The sequence below is a fragment of the Nipponia nippon genome, unplaced genomic scaffold (genome assembly GCF_047370975.1).
Source record: "Nipponia nippon isolate SJK-2023a ecotype South Korea unplaced genomic scaffold, ASM4737097v1 scaffold_5, whole genome shotgun sequence".
In the NCBI taxonomy this organism is placed as follows: domain Eukaryota; kingdom Metazoa; phylum Chordata; class Aves; order Pelecaniformes; family Threskiornithidae; genus Nipponia; species Nipponia nippon.
Window position 1 is genome coordinate 59,407,457 of NW_028262369.1, and position 21,496 is coordinate 59,428,952.

A 21,496-nucleotide genomic window follows, 5' to 3' on the forward strand; every position below is an offset into this window, starting at 1 on the left:
ATTTGCCACAGAATGTTGTGTATACTTGATCATGGTGTAGCTTGTTCATCCAAGATGTATTCTTTCAGTGGTGCCCAAAGTGTTTATTTTTCTGCAAATCACCATTACTTGGTATGGTCTTGATGGATTCGCTAGGTCCAGCATGTCGCAGTTGGTAACTATTCTTGAGGTGTCTGATTATGTACCTGGCTTCAAAAGTGGCAGATAGACTAAGCGACACATGACCTGGAATCGAACCAGGAGGTACCTGAAACAGCTGTACAGCTTGTCTTCAAAAGGATCATCCATCTTCTTTCTCCTTCATGGGGTGGCTAAAGAACTAGTTACCTGAAATTAATCCACATAACTAGCTGCCTTTTGTAATATTCCTCGCCCCTCCGTTTTGTACACAGTTGATGGCCAGAAGAAGCAATGCCCATAGCATCATATACCCAGTTTGTAGCAATTCAGGGTGACACCATGTAAGAATCACATCTTCTCAACAGATCTGATGCTGCCCAGTGAAAACATTATGCCAGAAGAATTAGAGACATCCCTTATACATCTAGACTGTAGATCTTTTCAGTGGGAGCCATGAAGTTAGTTTGCCTTGGGATGTGGTGGCATCCTGCAACACCTGAGACTTGCATCTCTTTCTAGTTTGTTGTGCTTATGTATTCAAACAACTTGTCATGCTTGATCTTTCCACAGGGCATATTCAGCATACAGTACAAAGGAGGCAAATGCAAAGATGCATCTGTGTAATGCGGGATAAGATAAATTAGCAAACTGTGTTAACTCGGGGAGTAGTTTATAATGTCTCTGCCCCTGACCTAAACCTGCTTTAGGCAAGGTGTGCAGAGGAAAGATTAGCATCTCGTTGCTGGTCCTCTAAAATATAGTTAGTCTTTACTGCTGATGCTTGTCACCTCATTGGCAACACAGTAGGGTTGCTTAGGAAGAGATGTTTCCTCTCCTTGTGCCAGACGGTAAATTCCTTCTGTGATACACGGAGCTTACTTCATAAGATGGCTTTGAAAGGGAGTTAACAGGATATGGTTGCTTCTTTTATTGCTAGCAATACTTCGATTTCTAGGGAGCAGGGTGGTGTTTTGCTAGCACTGTAATGTGGTGCTCCTTAGGAGGGAAAATGTAACGAGCAATGTACTTTTGTGGGGTTTTTTTTTAAACACTATATTGCATTTTTGCTTTCATGCTTCCTTTACGATGGCCAGACATTGCATGTTAGGAGGAAATGAGCTAGAGGTAACTTTGTCTTTCCTTTAGATAAGGGAGATTGTAACAAGGGTCTTGCTATCTGCGAAATTATTGAAGCCAGTCCTTCCAATGTCTGTGCCTTACTGTCATGAGACTGACTTTCTCTCACAAGCCTGTGGATGATGTCCCTCACTTCTCACAAAGTGGCTTATTAGGCTGCCAAGTGGAAACGATCCTGTCATGCCAAACAGGCCTTCAGGTCTGCTTTGCTTGAGGCATGATACCACATATCAAAAGCCAGACCCTCCAAAAGCAGGGAGATCCTTTTTTTGTCAAGAACGAAGCTTTGTTTTTCTTATTTAATTGAAATTGCTATTAGAGGGAAGGAGGCAGTAACTTGGGCATTCAGTGGGGCTTTCTGTACATGACAGGATAGCTTTGTGATTTACAGGCTCTAGGCACAAGGCTGGAAAAATGGTAGACACCGTGGAAAGAGAATACTCCTGAGGCTCTTTCATCTCCATCCCCCAGTTCTGCTCAGAGCGTCCTTTTAATTTCGTTCAGTGCAGCAGGTTAATTTAAGCCCTCGATAGCTTGAGTGTCCAAGCTGAATCCAGCTAAACAATGACTGGATGCACCTAATTCCTACCGAAGGTATGAGCTCTGTGTACTTTAAAAATATTTAACCTGTTTGGTTTTTTTTCTGTAGGCTGTAATCATGTGCCACCCCCTCTCCCCCACTCACAAGTGTTTATTATCATCCGCAGACTTCTGCCAAGCTGCAGTTTTGACAGGATTTTAATGTCAGTCCTGTACATCCGTGCCTGACTCGAGCCTTCTGCAGTCATTGTGCAATTGCAGCATCCCTTTAACTTCAGTTTGAGGCAGAGGAGGAATATAAAGAACTTGATAGAACGTTTATGGTAATAGCTGTAAAGGGAAGCTGTAGAGCATTGGATTTCACAGCCAGAAAAATCTCAGCTCGGGGAAATGGGTCTGAAATACAACTACAGATGGTTTTAGTCTATTGCTTCCCCTGTTTAAATAAAAGGATTGCTTTTTTCGTCTCTATTTAAAACACACGTGTAGAAGATGAAAGTGTCCAGCTATTTTTTTATTATTCAGTCCACCAGCTACCGACATCTTTGCCTTATTTCATTTCAACACTAACAGCATAGTAAAAGTTCTGAAATACCCTCTTTGGATTCAGCCTTCCTTGGGTCACGGCAAAGATTCCTGCTGCAGTCAGAGCTGTTGCTGTTGTTTTCGTCATCAGTGCTTTCTTTTTCCCCTTGAACCTGGTGCTATTAATTGTGTTGCTGCTTCTGCTCTTTAATTGATCCCATTCACCGGTCCCGCTTTTGTAACGTCTGACTTCTTGTCACTTCGACAAATCAAAAACCCAAATTAATCAATCTCCAGCCACTTGAGAATAAGGCCGTGTTGGGGAGCTGGGCTTGACAAAAAAGTCTAATTTCACTTTGAAAGCCTGTTGGAAAATTTTAACAAGAAGATGCAAGAAAAATGTAAACCAGATCAAGCTCGACTTTGGTCTGTGGAGAATAGCGTCACCTGTTGAGTTTGTTTCAAGTTTTTGTAAATAGGTGATTTGACAAAAATATGAAATAAATCAAAAGACACAAAGATAGAAGAGGTCAGAATATCCTTGTTTCCGCTGCAGATGGTTACACAGGAGAGAGGGTTGTGTGTGTATGAGACAGAATAGGAAGTGGGGGCCAAAGACGGAGCTCCGCTATTGGATTTTTCTCTCTCAGCCTTTGTGCTATGCTGTTCCCGAATGGTATATGTTGCCTCTTTTCCTCATGGTTTTTACACCACTAGCCCTTTTACCCTGGCCTGGGGCACTCGTACCCACTTATTGTCTCTCATTTCCTTCGCCTCCTTGATTTCTGTGTTGGCATCTGCTGCAGCTCCGCTGTGCGGCACTGCAAGTGGTGAAGGAGAAATGGCTTCAGTCCGAAGCTCAGACATGCTCTGAGCCAGATGCTTGGGAGTTTGGGGTGCAAGTCAGTTGCATCCTGTGCTAGGGCACCGAGGAAGCACAGGCTGGGTTTGAACTGGATTTCTTACCCTTTTCAAATCCAGGAGGGCTCTTGCCACTTCCTTAGAGGGCACAAATGGAGTTGTCTTTGAGATCCGTTTGTGGAGCACATGCAGCTTCCAAATAATAAAAGAAAGAAGAAATAAGAAGTGGAACTTTTGCAGAATGTTAGGTTTTACAAACATCATATAATACTGCAAGAGGATATCAAATGTAAATGTTTCAAACGGCAAATAAAGTGCAGTACAACAGCATAGCCCTTGAGACTCTTCTGAGAAGGACTGGTTGGTTTCTTTTTTCATTTAATGTTCTGTCTCATAATTCTGGGTGGTAGTTGTAGACAACATACTTCTCCCCTTCCACCTCTCATTTCTCCCAGCAGAATTTGCCTACCAGAAGGTGTTTCTCTTATGACCATAATTACAAAATGCATCTGGGGGAGAGGCAGGCATAGGACTTGCTTTGTGGAATAAAAGCTGGGTCAGACTTGAACAGTAGAATCTTTGTTTTATCCCATGTGTCATGCACCTATAGAGAAAAATCACTGCTCTAACAGCAGAGTGATTGGGTTTTTTAATATCCCATCTCTTGATAACTTAAGGGGTTTGGTTGCCAAGTGTAACTTGTTGCTCCCAGGCATGGATTGAGCTACTGTGTACTTTTAAATGGCCTCAAATAACTTGCCTAGATGTGAACTTACCCTCTATATACTCTGAATTCACTATTTTACTACTTTTTCTGGAATGAGCACCTATACTTTGTCACACTGGTTTCCATAGAAGCTCTCATGTCCCATGGTATAAGCTTGGCTTTATTTCACGACCCTGCAAAGGTAGAAACTCACCCTTCAATGAGAAACACGTTTTCTCATCAGTACAGAAAGTCGCCAAACACGCATGAGAAATTCACGACGTCCTCCTTAACACGTCGTGAGCGTGCGGAAGTAAACCACGAGGATGCAGCTCATGTCAGCTCTCACAGCTGAGAGGAGTTAATAACTGCACTGGGGAGAGAGGGCAGGGAGGAAGGATGGCCGTTTGCTGGGAGAGGGCATGGGTGTTCATAGCTCGCTTCTGTAGGTTGCAGTCAGCAGCAGGCATAGGCTGGAGCATGGTGATGCTCCATTTTGCAGGAGAATACATTTTTCAGCAGTGTGTTGCTGCACATCATTTCCAAATGTGGCCCAGCAGTTGCAGAACAGAGGATGTGCTGGTGAGGACAACCCCAGCTACGTGGCAAGGGGAGAGTTTTGTCCTTAATGTTGTATAATATAGATATACACCCTGCGAATGATGACCATCATCAAGGAAAGCTGCCCGTACAGTCCATCAAAAACTGCAAAGCTAATGATGGGCTGGGCAGATAATCGTGGGAGAGTTAATTGTAAGGTTTGATATGGCATCTTGTCAGCAGAGATAAGTTGTCACGTTTTCCACTTGAGCTGAAACTAAATGATTGTAAAATAAGTTATGAGTGTCCTTGGGCCTGTCTGCCAGAATGATGGCTAAGAATACATTCCTGGCCCATCAGTCTCAAGCAGCCCGCTTGATATTTATGCGAACTGAATGTTATTTTATTCCCCCTCTAGTCATGCTTGTCAGCTTCCCGAGTGAAAAGTGAAACTGCTTCTTTGACTCATACTTCAAGTATTGAAGCTCGGAGAGGCTGCAGATTGTTATTATTATTACTAGTATTATATATTTTTTCGGGTGTGCGTTGAACATTGATGCCCGATTGGGAAGAACTAATGGCTGACATTGAACGCGCGGGATGGCTGCAAAACAGCCCATCCCAACCCAGCGAAACGCGTCTTATGACTTCCAGTGCCTCTGTCAAAGCTGGTTTAGATGTGGAGTAATGAGGCGCTTGCTTTTTTAATTTGGCGTGCCTTTTTCCTTGCCTTTTTTTTTTTTTTTTTTAATATTTAATAGTGCCAGCAGTGGTCGTCTGTTTTCAGGCATGGTAATTGATACAAAATAAAATGCATTATTTGTATTCAGTCAGGAGTATGAAATTGCGTTCAGCGGGCTGAAGCCTGAACTCATTTACAGTTTTCCGAAGCCAGGCTTTCAGGAGCCCTCTTTTCAATTTGAAGAATACCTTGTCAGGCAAGAGAAGTAGTGGGAAATGGGAAAGCACAGCATGTAAGCCTAGCGCCTTTTGATTGCTCATATTTTAAACCAGGAAAATGTTAAATAACTTACATCTTCAAAGGGTGGTCTCCGAAACCGGGAATACAGGGCATTAATACACCAACAATATCAGCTCGGTACCCGTTTACGAGCGACTTGCGTTTCTTTTCTGGTTGAGGGGGAGGGAGAGCTTCAGGCTGTTTGCTTCAGAGCCGTTTGACCCAAGGACGGCAGGTTATTACCTGGAAAGGGCTGCGGATCACGAGGATTTACCATAGGAGGTTAATTCTTCAGCTCTCTGACGCGAGTAGTCGGACTGTACGTGTATACATATCCTTATTTTTCAGAGCTCGCAAGCAGGTTTTGTTGGTGCAATTTATAGCCTAGAAATTAGACTAAGCTGCAGTAAGCGTACAGATTTGCATTAACATTTTTTAACAAGGATCCTACATGAAAAATATATTCTGTGGTTTTGCGTCAGGGTGGGGTTTCTTCACCGTTTTACAGGTCCAGGGCATCGTGATTGATGCTGGAGTCACATGTGGCGATGAACACAGCCCTCGTATGCCTGCCTTGGGGACCAGAGTGCTTTGGCACACGTCTCAGCATCGCGAATATTTGGAAACAAGCTTTTTGAAAGGCATGGGAGAGGGTGGTAGAACTGTTTTTTCCTGGATTTTTTTTTTCTTCCTTTGAGTAAAATGGGATAATTCTTTTTAAAGTGAAAGCTGAGAATGAGGCCTGTTCATATGCCACTTTCCTCATATTTTCTGAGTGGAAAAAGTGAAGCGTTTTGAGAAATTGTGTTAGATGTGAGCAAGTCTTCCTGGCTGGTGTACTCACTGGAATTTTTCCATGATATTTATTCATTTTCTCTATTTCAGCAAGCAAATGACAATCAACAAGATGCATTTTTGGTGCCCCGTGGCAGAACTTGCCACCACAGCTGGGCCCCTTCCTTGCAGTGCCTGGCTCTGCAGCTGGCCTGTCTCAACACGGCAATTTTCATGTCATTGCTGCAAAGGAGGTCTTTTTATGTTTTTTGGTCTTCTTTTTAAGTACCCGATGTATGAAACCTTCTGAAGTCTCAAACTGGAGGTCAATATTTAGGACTAGCAGTAACCAGCTTGCATCCATGGTCATGCCTTTGTATTGCTGGCATCCTCTTTTGCATCTTCTCTTCTTTCAGTGTCAAGGAGCGAAAGGTATCTGCGTCCCCTTTGCCAAGAACTTGCTGAGCACTGGCATGGGTTCTCATCAGGGTTCGCCCTCACCTTCACCAGACAATAAACACTTGCCAGGATAGCTGCTTTGAGCATTTCTGGGTCAAATACTTAAAATCTCCTATACAGATATACAGTAAATACATTCCCATGATTCTCTTTGTGGTTAAATACTTGGTGATTGGTTTCAAAATAGTGGACATAGGGAAAAGAACAAAAATACTTAATATAAAGCTTATGTTTGATTCCGTCTCTATTGCCAGGCAATTAGGTACATAATTTATCCCCCACTAATAACCTGCAGCACAACTGTGCTTAGCAAATAATTAGTAAGTAAACTTTATTACAAAAAAACAAAATAAGTGTTTCTTTGTCAAATAGGCGGTTGTATGGGGATTTAAGTACTCAAAAAAAAATCAAAAGTTACTTTTTAAATAGTCCTTGGCTTGATATTTTTCTAACATATGGATTCACTTTCTTAAGTGCAATCCTGGTATTGCACTTAAGTGCAATATGGTATCTAACCAAAGTTCTGGGAGCAGCTTCACTTTAAATAATAGCAAGCTTTACTTTAAGTAAAGTGTAGAATGTTATGTTAAATTTTATAGTTAAAAACAAAACCAAACCAACAAAATATAAATGCATTTAGCACTAATCATAGCCAAAAGATTGGTTGCCATTAAACTAAAATCATGTTACCAACCTTGGGGAAAAATACTGGATTAAGGTTACTTGAGTATTTGCTATGCGGAAGGACCCAGATGGAGAGTGAAATTCAAGTATGTCTTCATTTCCTAAACTTTTGTTAAATATTGCTGCTAGATGTTTCTTGACTGAAAAAGAGAAGAACTGCTCAAAGAGAAGGTGTTCATGTCTTACCAGACGTCATCGACCTTTAATTTTGATTTGGTTGAGCAAGCTAATTTGTGGGAGAGGGGAGAAAATGACACTGTCATTAATTCTTAAAATTGTTGCATGTTATGCTATATAGCTAATACAGTGGGAAACTAAACATGATGAACATGGGTTTATTTTTTTTCATTGGGAGCAGATACTGAGTGACCCATTATCACACAATATTAATTGTACCAGGCATGCACACCTTGTTTTCCCACCTTTATTGCCATTACCACCTTTTCTATGTGTGTCTGTCTCTAATATTAATGAAGCAGCATTCAGAGGACATCAGGGTATCTCGATTCCATTATGTATGTAAAATGTCCTAGCGTTGCACGAGTTAATTTGAGGATCAGTAAGATCTTCGTAAGAAAGAGCAATTGGAAGTGATAAAGTGATTTCCCATTGGTTTTTGTGCATTCCAGCTGGCCTGCTTCTAAAATTGGTGCAGAGCACTGTTGATTTAATAGGACTTGAATCAGAACTTCAGCCAAGTTGCTATTTTGCACCTTTTTGAAAAAAATAATGGATATTGTTAGGAGGCTCTCCTGTAGCCTTTGGAAGTCAATGAGCTCAAGAAGTTAGCTGCTAACAGACAGCAAGGGGTAATATATTGGATTCTAGCAATCATTAATTTAAATTATGCAGTATTTTTATTTTTCTTTCTTTTTTTTTTCCCCCACATTGCAGATACCGGGTTAGGAGATTCTGTGTGTTCAAGCCCAAGTATATCCAGTACGACGAGCCCCAAACTTGATCCACCTCCTTCACCTCACGCCAACAGAAAGAAACACCGCAGGAAGAAAAGCACAAGCAATTTCAAAGCTGATGGTATCTCGGGCACAGCTGAAGGTAAGCTTACTCTATTGTGGAAGTCTGAATTTTTAAAATATTGTTCCAAAGAGCATTGTTAAGTACAACTCAACCACACCATTGGCTTTGCATACAGAAGGTAAAGAGAATTGTACTGAAGTAGAGAAATTAAAGACTGATCTTTCAATGGTGAAGCTGAATGATCTGAGGCATCACGCGATGGTGAATTTGACTGTCTGAAACATGTTTGGAACAGATTTTTTTAATAAACAAAAAAATGTCCCAAGTTAATATGGAGCATCATTAGCCGCAAAGGTAAGGTACAGGCATATTTGTAAGGTTAAAAAGAAAGAAAAAGTCAGATTCACTCAGTAGCCCATACATCATGTTAGAACTTGTGTATTTTTTCAGTGTTATTAAATCTCGTGTTATCTCTTCTGCTTAGACATGTCCTGAACTCTAGAATCGCAAATGCTTCTGATGCCTGTTATTGTTTGAATATTCAGCTACTCATGGAAAGATTGTGTTATTTGAGGATAAAAAGGAAAAGGGGAGAGTTTAAATGTTTGGGTTCTTTTTTAAGAACCAGAAAGCAAAAGCCAAAAAGAACTTCTTTTTTCCCTTAGTTTAGCTTACTGTTTCCAACGTGAACACTGCTATAGCTGTTCAATGCCCTTCTGAAGGGGTAACAATGTGTACAGTAGCCAGATATGATATAAAACATGCTTGTATCTTTAGAAAAGAAGAAAAGAAACATGCTAGGATTCAACCAAAAGAGCTCCAGAAAAAAGATGAACAAGGGTAGCTTGGAAAGCTCAGAAACTGGGGAGTCAACATGTAAGGAGAGATGAAAAACGGAGACAATGGAATAACATTGTTGGAAATGGGGAGTGTTGAGTAAGAAAAAGATGCAGTTGTAAGCATTGGAGAGTAAAAAACAGCTAATTCAGTATCAAAGAGCATTGGAACAAGTTCTGAAAAAAGGATGACAATTGCGGACAGCTGAAGAGACATTAAAAATAGATGTGATAATAGTATACAACTGAGAAGGGGCATGTTAACTACTACTTAGTCATCCTTATTTTCCATTTATTTAATTTCTCAATTGCACTTCTATCACATACGGAATTTATTTCCCCAGCTATCTATACAAATCCTTTTCAAAAAGCCATCAGCTTTTTTTCATAATAGCTCCTGTTGCGTTCTCTTTCCAGTCATTTAACTGTCTTTACTGTTAGTTTCCCCCTAGTTTATGGCCTGAAGCCAAATTTTATTTTAACCTTTCATCTTTAATTTGTCATCTTTTTTTTAACAATCCCTTCTACACCACTTATTTTCATACCTCGATGGCAAGTTATAGAGGGGATTTTTCAGTGCGCTCACCATTGGTCCAAGACTATTTTGTTGAAGTCAATATGAATCAAGACCAGCTGGATATCAAGAGCCTTTGAAAATCTCTTTCTAAGTAGTTAATACGTGTATGTTTTCTTTCTCCTGGGGAGATTATTTGCACAAGTCACTGGAGCTGGAGCCTGTGTGGTCCCGGTCTGCGGGTGCAGACTTCTGACCCGCAGCAAGCAATGAAGGATTTGCAGTTGTTGTGCATCTTGCCCCTGCAATCCCTGTTCTGAGTGGAGTGGGGAGTATGTGCTCCTTCATCCTTCTCTGTTTTCTTTTGCTTTTCTCCTTGTCTTCCAGCATGGTAACATGCTAGTCTGAAATCCTTTGGCAATAGTTTTACAAAAATGTCCCCTTCCATATAAATGAGATAAATATGCTTCCAGGGGGACAAGAATTGACTGGCAGACAGCACCGAGTGATACACAAGGAGCCTTAAAACTAGCAGTGAGTGCCAACACCTGCTTTTACAATCTTTGTATCTCTACATTAGCCCATCAGCTTTCTTTGACCTGCCTCTTACATGTTTTCTGAGATGGTCACTCTTTTCTGGCTTGGGGCCAGCGACAGTTATCTGTCTTGGGTGGGCCACAAAAACAGAATCACAACTTTCTACGCAGCGTTCTTGCCATGTGTGAGAGGAACTCTGGGCATCCTTCAGCAGATAACTAATCTTACTGGCCCTTGAATCCTTAGCAAGGTTGGGAGGAGATGCCTGACAGGACAGTCAGCCTCGTCTGTCAGCGGTAGCTGAAGGACAAAGCAATGAAGTGTGCTTGAGTTCCCTGTCCTTTTAGAAGAAGGGCATCTCAGAAAAAGTAGTAATGATTGCAGATTCCCATGAAGTGCTTTCTAGAAAGAGTGACAAGGGTGGGGGTTGCTTTTTCCAAATCCTGGCATGTGAGGACTTGCAACCTTTGTCTGTATTTTCTGGTACTCATGTTGCTGCAAGCCAAAAGTTACGTTTGGTATGCTTTATGGTTGACCAGGCAGGTAGCGTTCATCACTCTGAGCTTGCTGTGACGCTGAATGATGGGAATAACTCCGGTCCTGGGCTAACCTATGTCACAAGCCAGTCTGGTACTGGTGGGGTGTGTGTCTGAGGTGCTTCAGGCTGTTACGGGTTTTTCTCCATGTTGTAGGATGTAGTGTTTTCGAGTCTGCCTTGTGATTGAAAGCAGTTTTCAGTTCAGTAATTCAGCCTTTTCTCTGGAAAAGGCTTATTTCCCTGTTCTCCAATGCTTGGCTACAAATCTGTCCAATGACCTAAAAGATTTCCTTTTGAATTTTTCTTCCTCCACACTTGCAGTAAGCGTAGATTTAAACCCTCAGAGGTGTTCCTCTGGGGTACTGCATTTTTGAAGACCATGAATCCAAATTAAATGGTAAAAGGAAGATATTCCGAGAGAGATGCATGCTTCGCCTTGGCAACTTTGATCAAGTGTTTGAGATGCAGCAGGTGACTTATTGAAAATGGGGTACAGAAGACTGTGGTGATAAACGTGGGAGAACCATATCTTCTTTCTTTCTAGAAATCCTGAGCTCACTGTGAAAAGGTGGAGGAGGATCCTCCTGCAGTAGCTATTCTCAGACAGTTACAATGGATCAGAGTTAAATGATTTGGGTAATTCTAGATTTTATGTTGTCTTCCTTTGGGTCTAGGCACGTTTCAAGTATCAGCTTTCAAACAGAAATTCTGAGTTCCTTCGGTTTTGTCTATAGCAAAGCTTAGGTGTTCAGTGAGGTTTAAATCTGGTCTTCAGCAAACTCTAGCATTTTTACTGCACTTTGCTGTCTTTTTTTCTCCTTGAACATGCCTGCTTTGATCATTGACCTCTGCCCAAGTATTCAGATATCACGATGATGGACACTAGTGAGCCCAGGGTGATTCACTAATTCCAAGGACTGATGCTCATCTCTTTTATGCCCTTCCATAAAGGTCATGCTGATTCTTCTTTCTCTGCACTATCTGCACGTGCACAGCCCTCTCTTTCTGGGATTGATTCTTTCATCTTACATGGTTTATCTTTCTATGAGTTTTCTGAGACAGTGGTTGCAGCAACAAAAATATTAAAGCAACTGTGCTGCAGTTGGATGAAAATTAAAATTCCATTCCTACTTTGGAAGATCAGATTCTTGTGAAATTTTTCCAGTGCAATGAAACCCAGAGAGAAGTTTTTTAGCTCTCTATACAGAACTTGTCACTGAAAAAATTTCTCAGAGTTTTTGAGGGTAACAGCAGGAATGCTTACATTAGGCAAGGTGCCAGCAACCAGCAGTGTTTTTCCCACCATGCTATCTAAACTTGCTCAGAGCAGGATTATACGGTGCTGTGTTTCAAAGAGGAATAGCTGCTCAGAGCCCAGTCTGTTTTGGTACCCTTGTGATGCTGCAGTTAGTGGAACAGCTAGTGATAACAAGAAGGTTTTTCAGCTTGAAAACAAGTAAAAAAATTAAAAAGCTTTCTTGGAAATACTCTTCACAGAAAGACCTTTCCCAGTGTTTATTTTTCTTGCTCTTGTTAGACAGTTCTAAAATTTCATGGCTATGCCAGCTTGAACCTGCCTGCCCTCAATCCATCTCTGAGATTTTTAGGAGCTATACAAAGCTCAAGGTATGGCCGTCTTTCAGCATCAAATCTAGATCATCTGTGCTCTGCATGGAGGTGCCAGTGTATTCCCAAGACTTCTTGGCCCCTTTCAGCCATCCCAAAACCAGAACGACAAAGCGAATTAGGGAAATGCAGTTCTTAGCATCAGGCTCTGGAATCTGCATAACGCCTGAAAATTTGGTATTTTGTGTAAATTGGAAGCAATGCAGCTGTTAACTGAAATGCAGTATATGAAGCATGAAAAAACCTGTGCATTTTACCTGCAGCTTCTCGCCCTAAGTTTTCCTTCATGTCCCTGTGATTTGTCTGCTGGCATTATATGCTGAAATGATTTAAACATGCTTGGCTCTGTACACAGCTCTGTACGTAGTCTTCTCCAGACAATTTTAACATACATTTCCTTAGGCGCATAGTTCTAGTAAGTACACTGTGGCCAGATTGAACTAAAAAAAGGAAATGTCTCTAACCATGTCTAAAAAAAAAAAAAAGTTAATTGGGAATTTTGGAAATTCAGTGAAAAATATGTCTGAGACCTTGTTCAATGAAACAGACGCAAAAAATGAACTATAGTGTTTATGAGAGACTAGATTCTTCGTTTGACAGATGGACTTGAGGTTGTTAATGCTAATACTTCTTTATAATACATTGAATTAAGCACCATGATGAAGGAATATATTTTTACTTGGTGCTCTTTTTATAATTTGGGGGTGTGGGGGGGGTTATGGTCTGGAAGAAACCTTCTGACATTGTCAGAGGACAGCATGTTCAGAAACCTTTCCAGCACAAAAAGTCACAGCATCGTCACTCCCTTTTCTCTGCAAGGAAGATGTGAAATCTAATATCTTGACCTGCAGCTGCAGCGAGGGCAAAACTACTCACCTATTAAAGAGTTTGTAACCTTTGGAATCAAATCTATTAGATGTCAAGGTCCCTGTATGGATTGTGTTGCTTGAAGTAATGCACAGAACTACGCTGCCACCAAAACTTCTTCAAGTAAAAGCTCCTTCCAGTCTGTTATAGGATAATTAAGTATACTACTCTGGTTGTGCAGGCAAGCAGATGTTGCCCATGTAGGAACACCACAGAAGTTATTCCTAGTAATCCTGTCATCTTAGTTATTTTACTTAGTCCCTATAAATCAGCTACCAATATTTACAACCTACTGTGTGGTAGGAGTAGATATGGAGGCGTTCTTGGAAAAGTGGTTTTTATTTCAGTAAGAAGGCAGGTTTTTTGATACTGTGAGATGGGTGAACATGTGAAAATGAAATAAAGCATTAGTGCTGGGATTAGGGAAAAGTTTTCATCATGTTCCTGTGGCCTATGTGTGGACATATCAGAGTTAATTTAACCTAACTTATTTAGAAGCTGTTCATCCATCTAGCCCCATGCTGGCTGCAGAGCCCGTCCCAGCACCCTATCTGTGTGCATAGCCTGCGCTGGGACACTGCTGCTGCCGCAATGCACGTGGGGGCTGAGCACACTAGCTTGGGGCAGGGGGTTCCCCACATGTGGTAAAGAAATAGCACAAAGTCTGGGGATAAATCAGTTAATTATAACTGAAAAAAAAAATTGGGCATGGAAATAATTTAGGAAGAATTGGTTTCCCCTGCTGATTTATCCCCAGACTTTACGTTATTGTTTTACAACATACGGGGAACCCACTGACCCAGGCTAGCATGCTCAGCCACCACTTGCATTGCAGCAGTAGCAGTGTCTCAATGATAAAAATTATAAGAGATATCTTAATAAGCTTTTTCCCCTCTAAAAATATACATATATATATATAGTTATATATAAAATTATATATATAAAATTATAAATATAAATTATAAATAAAAATTATAAATAAAATTTTATATATATATACATACATAATTTAAAACCCCAAATGCAGACCCATGTCATATAGAAGAGGAGTGTGTTGGAGTGTGTTTCCATCCAGTTGTGCAGTATTTCTATGCATCTTGTGATGGATAGTTTAATGAGAGCAGGTTTTGCTTCTATTTCTGGTCTCTTAAGTGCCTGAAGTTTTAGAAACGAAATGTTCCATAGTTCTAAAAAATGTTCTGCAGTATTTAACGTGAGATTGATAGAAAAGTGGCATTTTGACTGCAATGTTGAATGAAGAAAAGAAGCATTTATGTGAAACTGGAAGGGTTTGCATTATAAGCAGATAGCTAGGAAGGTGTTTGCTGGGGTTTTTTGTTTGTTTGGGTTTTGTTTTTGTTTTTGTTTTTTTTTAATGTTTGTAATTCATTTAGGGTTACTGCTGAATTCAGTTAATGTACGATTTGTTGATTGTTAGTGTCATTTGTGTAGTCCTCCTGTGCATTAAACATTTCAGAAATTTCAGCAAATAGTATTTTGCTGAATTTCATACTGCACACACAAAAAACCCCAAGTTCTGCTTTGCTAATCATCAACTGATCTAGAGTTTAACAAGCTTGTTTTTAGTAAGATTTTAGGAGTGTGGTTTGATAAGTATATGCATCCTTATTTTGTGGATTATCGCGGAAGAGTTGTAGGCCTTTCCTGATACAGCTACTCTCTGCTCTAGCTGCTTTGTAGGTAAAAATTTCTTTAAAAAAAAAACAAAACAAAAAAAAAAACCAAAAACAAAAAAAACCACCCAGATCTTAGTTGGCATTAAAAATGAAACAACAATGAGCAAAATATCTAGCTGTATTTTTTTCTGTCTGCATGAGGACTTAAAAAAAAAAAATCAACAGTATGTGACCATATTTGTTGTCTGTAATGCCAAATGCTTGTTTTGATTTAAGTGTACTGCAAGTGTCTCAGAGGTTGACACCTATTCAGTGTCAAAACACTCTTTGGTTGTAATTCCACTGATCATCAGTAACTTCATTCAGTGCTTCATAAGAGATATAGTACTGGCCGATTGCTGTACACCTGAGAAACAGGAGGACAGAAATTAATAAAATCTAGACCGAATCTTCAGAGACTTACTTTCAACCAAGGCATAAAGGTCACTTGTTGGGCAACCTTCAGCCTCAGTCGTCACAGCCTATCTGACATGAAAGGTTTGCTGCTGAAAGACATTTATGTTGATGCTGAGGAGTGAAAGACAAGGGAGGTGAAGCTCATCTATTGTTTTAACCTACTTCATTGCAGGCTAAACAAGTTGAAAGATTCCTTCTTCTCTTTAAAACCACTGTTAGCTCAGGGTCGGAAGAGGCTGCAGGTTCCGCCTACCTGGTTGAAAGGAAAAGTGCCTCAGTGGTGGTCAGCAGGAAAGGGGATTCTGGAAAGGATGAGTCCTAGGATGAGTCGGTGGTGGTTGTACACATTGGCACATCTGGATAGCTGGAGAAAGTAACACTTTTTTCCCCCCCCCATGTTTCTCTGAAAAGTGGTCTCACTCTTTTATTACATTAAGTGCTCTGCATTGTGACTGCAGAAGGGTATGCTGTGTATCCTTAGTACAAGTGCTGCGCTGTGATTTGCCCTGATTTTCTGGAAAAGGAAGAAGTTTTAAGTAGCTTTATAATTCAATGAAAACAAGGGACACCTTAGCGTTTTACTGGCTTCAGGTAATTAGTGTCCTTAGAACTATGCTGTCAGCCTGAGACAGAGACCCTGATTATGAAGAAGGTTCCTGATGTTCACAAGATGATGTTTACAAGATAGCAAGAAGTACCTGTAAGATATTAATCCTGCTAGAGAAGTTAGTTCTGTTTTGTTACTTAAGTAAGAGTGCCTACTTTAAAAGTTCCTTGCCAGTTTTTCCAGAGCCTAAGACCGTGTAATTTCATTATGAATCTATATACCTAAATTAAAATATCTTAAAAAATAAAATGAGATGATTATGTATTATGAAGCTATAGTAAATGAAAAGGCTAAAATAAGGTCATTGTGTTAAGTAGAACTTAGTTCTGTTCACCACATAACTGACCTCTTGAGTCAAGGTGTCACAATTTAAATGAACAGGCTATTTTAGTGTAGAAAACTTAGTTTCTGAAGGATGCCTTGTCCTCAGCTTTCCGCGTACTTGGACTCATTGGCTTATTGGAACTGAGCTACAGAGGTACATTGGGAAGAAGCTGCCTTTAAAGAGTGGAATTCCTAAGTAATTCTCTTCAGAAGACTTTAGGCAGCTAAACCAGAAGCACTAGATTAGACAAATACAAAGAAGAAAAATCTGTTAAAGTCTCGTAAAATAAAGATTACAGTCTCTCCCAGGAAGTCCCCAAACCGTGGACTGTTCTGGAAGGTATACCAGGGTGCATGTTGCTGTATCTGTTGCTGTTCTGCTTTCTGTAGGCATCTTCCACTAGTTGCTGATGGAAGCAGAGCAGGCTAGATGGACCTCATGCCCAACCTATTGTGGTGGTTCATATGCTCTGCTTCTCTACGGCATGCCTTGTTAAACTGATGTTTGCCTTAGGAGGCACGGGGCAGCTTTGAGAGGTGGGTTGATGGGATGCCAGTTAATTATAGGCATGCTTTTTTTATTTGTAATGTGGAACATGAGATTAATGACAATGGCTTGATTGAGGAGGTTTGCCATGTATAGCTCAAACCTAGAATTCAAGGGGAATGTGTCAATAGGTCTGATCTACCCTAGGGTTATAAAACATGCCCTTGGCATTATGCTAAAAAGAACTTGTAATCAAGAGGTACACACGGAACAGAATCTAGAAATCACAAGTTAGTCTTTCTTTTTTAATTGCAGAATCCTACACTTTAGTCACTAAAGGTAAGCCCTGAAGAATATATGCTGCTACTCAGTGAATTCTTAGGGCTAAGAACCGATCTGAGCATAGTGTGGGAAAATACTCCTTGTATAAACAGCCTCCTTGCTCCAGGTCTGAAGAATCTTAATGGGCAGTGAAACCACATCTGCCTTTAAATCCAGGTGAAACAAGTGATGATCTTTCCCAAATGCACAGCTTTGCCGGTTGCCTCTCCTCTCTGCTCCAAATAAAGGTATTCCAGGCATGGCATCTAGCAAGAGAGATGTAGAAAGTCTCGTTTGATAAAGTTCGTGAATTTAGGTGTACCTAACGCCATCTGCTTACAGGGAAGTGAGAGCGAAGATGATGTTTCCAGCTGATTGCAATTGAAGAGTCTGCACACACAGGATTCTCCCAGCATCAGGAGTCTGACACTCTTTTGTACCTTGTAGGCATTACAGGTTTGGGGAATTTGCTAGTTTTACCACACACAGATAAACTCTTCACATTTTTACAGTTGCAGCCAAATGCTTCCTCCCCTCCCTTTCAATGCTGGTGGGAATTTTTTTTTTCCAGCTTTCTTAGATTTTGGGATTTAATAACAACCTATAGATCAAGAAGTATTTTTGCCCTTTCCTTTTTGTTTTTTTGCAAAACATTTGTGACACCTTTTGTAAAGCAGGTTCAAACCAAAACTGAGGAAGGTGGCAGTGCATATGAATAATTTTACTAAATAAGTTGTTGAATATGCATATATTTCTCCCAGGAATTTTTCTTTAAGAAAAGTGGGCAAAGTGCAAAAGCCTGAGCAATTTAAAGTTGTTTTCCTTGAAGAGCTCTTCAAGGAAAGAGCTCTTTCTCTCCTCACATTTCCTCTTTGTGCTTTTGGTTCTTCCAAAGGTACCTATTAATGCTGAGATTGATAGACTGATGGTTTTAATTGTTGTTTCTTATTTCTGTATGCTAATGGATGTTAGTCTCGTCATGCGGTGATTTTCAAAGGGTAGGTTGGGGTGAACTGGGCATGGTGTTTCAACCTTTCCTGGACCACAAGTCGCAATATCACCAACACGCATGTTGGCCGGTGCTGTGAACCTTGGGTTCTTGCTTGGTGATAAGAGCCCGTGACAGTCTGTGTTAGTGCAGCATGACATGCGGTGAAGTGTGGAGCTGGACATCCTCATCTTGCCCTGAGGAGGAGTCTCTGAATGGTACGTGTTTGAAAGGGTGACCAAATAATATGAGAAGAGCGTGGGGTTCTTGATACTGAAATGCCAGGTGAAGAGATGCATGGTATGGGGTTTAATCTGCCGCAGATGTAGGTGCTGCAGATGTACGTGGGCGTTCTTAACTAGGCTGACTTTTCCTTACCCTTAAGCATTAGGCTCTTGTCTGATCATAGCAGCCTTCTCCATTTGAAAAATGCAGCTCTGGAGCAATTGCAGTTTTGATGCTCTGTGGTATTGATGTCGGGCATTTACAAGACAACCCTGTAACAGTGATGTAGACCTCTTTTTATTTCCAACTCCTGACCAGTCAGTCATTTCAAACTTGTGTTGTTTTGCCAAGTTTTAATCAAATAGTTGCCTTAAATTAGCTGTCAAATTCAGTGAGCAGATACTTGGTATCTTTCCATCTGAAGTCTCTACTGCAGATACATGTGCTGTGCATGAGATTTCAGTGGTGAGCTTGCTGCATGTTTGTTTTATACTCTCTGCTTTAATCTCCTGTTTTCAATCCCTCCACCTTTCTCTTTATGGATAGGTTACTTGTGATAGATGTTATGCATTATATGTAGTGTGCAACTCCAGTGAAAGGAGCGGGTAAAAAGAAAACTTGAACAGGCCTCATCATTGACATTTTCCACCACTTCCCCCCTCAAAAAAAAAAAAAAAAAAAAAAAAAGGAAATTAATAAAGGTTTCTTTTGTGAGCGTGAGATGGAGAAAATTGGCCATTTGTCTGTGAGGTAATAGGCTTTGGTATAATATGAAAATCTATCAAATGATTAAATTCAATGACATTAAATCACAATTCATGAAAGGAGAATACTGCACAGTTTAATTCTATTTAATTTTTGAGGGAAAAAAAGCCAAAAAAAATGTTTGAGTTTCTCTTAAGCTGATTTCTCTGTGCTCTTTCTTAAAAGTGCCTTTCTAGTTGCCACACAGTGATGTGATCATTATCTGTCACCTCGTCGCCTTGCTGCCTCAACACGCAGTAAAATACAAAAAAAAAAAAAAAAAAAGAGGGAGAGAAAAAAAAAAAGACCAGAGGAGCTTGTGAAGTATGACTTCCTATCCCAAGACTCATTGCCTGCGATTCGTACCGCTTGACAGTAATGATCTTATTACAGTACTCTGGACCTTGAAGAGATTTCATGAGGAGAGCGAAAGGACGTGCCTCCATGTAATCAAGTGGCGCTGAATATTCCACGCGTTTTTGATCACACACTGATTGGGCACAGTTTTAGCCCATCTTCTAGTCAATTATGCATGGCCCCTCGTGCTCCTGTGATAGTCAGAAACATTGATAGCTGTTGTCTGGGGGGGCTGGCAGCCAGCCAGAGGTTTGAAGTGCAGTCATTCCGGGAGAAGTGCTTTTTAGTTGGAATTGATTACCTTTCTTTAGGTTTTTGCTTAATGGCAAAACTGTGTTGGAGAGGGCTTCAGGTGAAAAATGGACATATTAGCCATTTAGAGTAGCTGAACTCCTAGTCAATTTTTAGCTTTCCCCTGTTTCCATCTAATTTATATTTAATGATGTAACGTTTGATAATATTTAAGATATTTCATTTTCAGTTGCTGCTGAGCACACATGTTGAGCACATGTTAAATTACAGCGTATCAGTTTTCAGGTTTTTGAAATTAATCCAGTTTAACCTTCAGGCTGCGAGAACATGTCTTTTTTGGCACCTGTTCCAGCGAGCGTTCGGTTTATTTGCAAGTGGTACGAAGATGACGTTACCAAGCAGAGCGTGTGCTGTTTCCATCCCGTAATGAGGATAAATCTGCGTGCTTTAAAAGAAGCAAAGGGTCGGTAGCTGGGTCCTTAGTTTAGATTCTCTTGTCTCAGAGGCTGATTAGGCTTCTGTTAATTTCTTGCCTATAAAAACATCACATCTTTCTTAATTCAGATTTCTCCTAAAATGAGAAGAAAATCATTAAAGGCATGCATGTCGAACTCAAGCACCATATAAGAAAATACTTAATCATAAGCAATGCTTCTTGTTCCAGTACCACCAGTCTTGTTTCTCACATTTGAATATCCTACAATATATAATTTTTGGATGCGTGTGTAGTTTGGAGAGATGAGAGGAGGACTTTATAGTAGGCTGAAGTACAATGTTGTATTAGCCATGTGTCAAATGAAGAGCTTATGTTTCCCCTGCTTGGAATATGCTGTGACTGGCAGCGAAAAGATGCAGTAGAAATACTCTGGTAGCACCCCAAATTTTTATTTCCTCTTGTCAGTATAATTCTGCTCTACCTGCCTACTGCTGGCTGAAATAATAAAGCAGACCTGCAAAAAGACATGGCAGGCTCTCAGCCTTTTCTGAAGGCATTTCTGCCACTAAATGTCTCCCTCGTGGGACTGCTTCCTCCCAAGGTCCAACAGAATTTACAGGGTTGCTTAAACAGTGTGAAATCTGAACAAAAGCTAAGTTGCTCCTTAAACTTGCAAGTGAAACCTTCCTTATGGACCCTGTCCCTCTTCTGTTGCTTTCCTTTTAATTAGACTGTGGGAGGTTTTCTTCCTAAAACTAATCCTATGCTGGCTAGTCCTACCCCTTAAAAACCAGCTTTAATTTTTTTTAATTTCTTCTGGTCTTTGAGATAAGTTCTAAGTTCCCATATAGGGGCCAAACCAGAATTAAAAGCAAAAAGAACAGGAAGATGGGTTTTTGCTCTTTGAAACAGAGCTGTTGTGTTTTCTTCCAATGATTTCAGGTTCAGCTATTGTCTGAAATTCCATATCCTAATTTGGGAGGATTTATGTGGTTTATTTTCTAGTAATGTTTTTACTACTTCTGAGTAGCCCACAAGAGCTGTGAGAATCTTTTTTTTTTCTCCTCCTTTGGAAGAGAAACTTCTCTAAGTCTGTATATTTGCTGACCTGTGTGTGCTTGATCCCTGTACCAGCAGCCAGGATTGCTGTGTGCTCTTCAGCTGCCTGTCGTCTGCACTGGGAGATGAGTTTTTCAGGCTGGGGGCCCTTGTTGCTTCTTGCTTGGTGAGGTTGTGAACCAAGCCTTTAGTGCCCAAGTTGTAATAAACCAGAAGGCCCATGGTCAGCTCCTAATTTTCTGTATTTGTCTCCATCAAGGAGGTAAAGGCCTTAGAAAGGTCTCCCCCCTTTTAAGGGGGAGAAGTTCTACATCTTTGGCTCTGTTGACTTTCTTTCAGTGGTGGACTCAGTTGTTTGAGCCTGCTACCAACACTACCTATGGCAGTACATGCTTTCCCT

At 40.6% G+C, this 21,496-nt stretch overlaps 1 protein-coding gene across 4 annotated transcripts in view; it reads left to right on the forward strand.

Annotated features, from left to right (window-relative positions):
• Positions 1-21,496, forward strand: part of AGAP1 (ArfGAP with GTPase domain, ankyrin repeat and PH domain 1) — a 395,766-nt gene that overhangs the window by 289,347 nt on the left and 84,923 nt on the right. For all 4 annotated transcript variants that reach the window (XM_087731869.1, XM_087731868.1, XM_087731867.1 and 1 more), the window contains one exon: positions 8,202-8,363. In XM_087731869.1, coding sequence (XP_087587995.1) covers positions 8,202-8,363 — 162 coding nt within the window. The remainder of the gene's footprint in view (positions 1-8,201; positions 8,364-21,496) is intronic.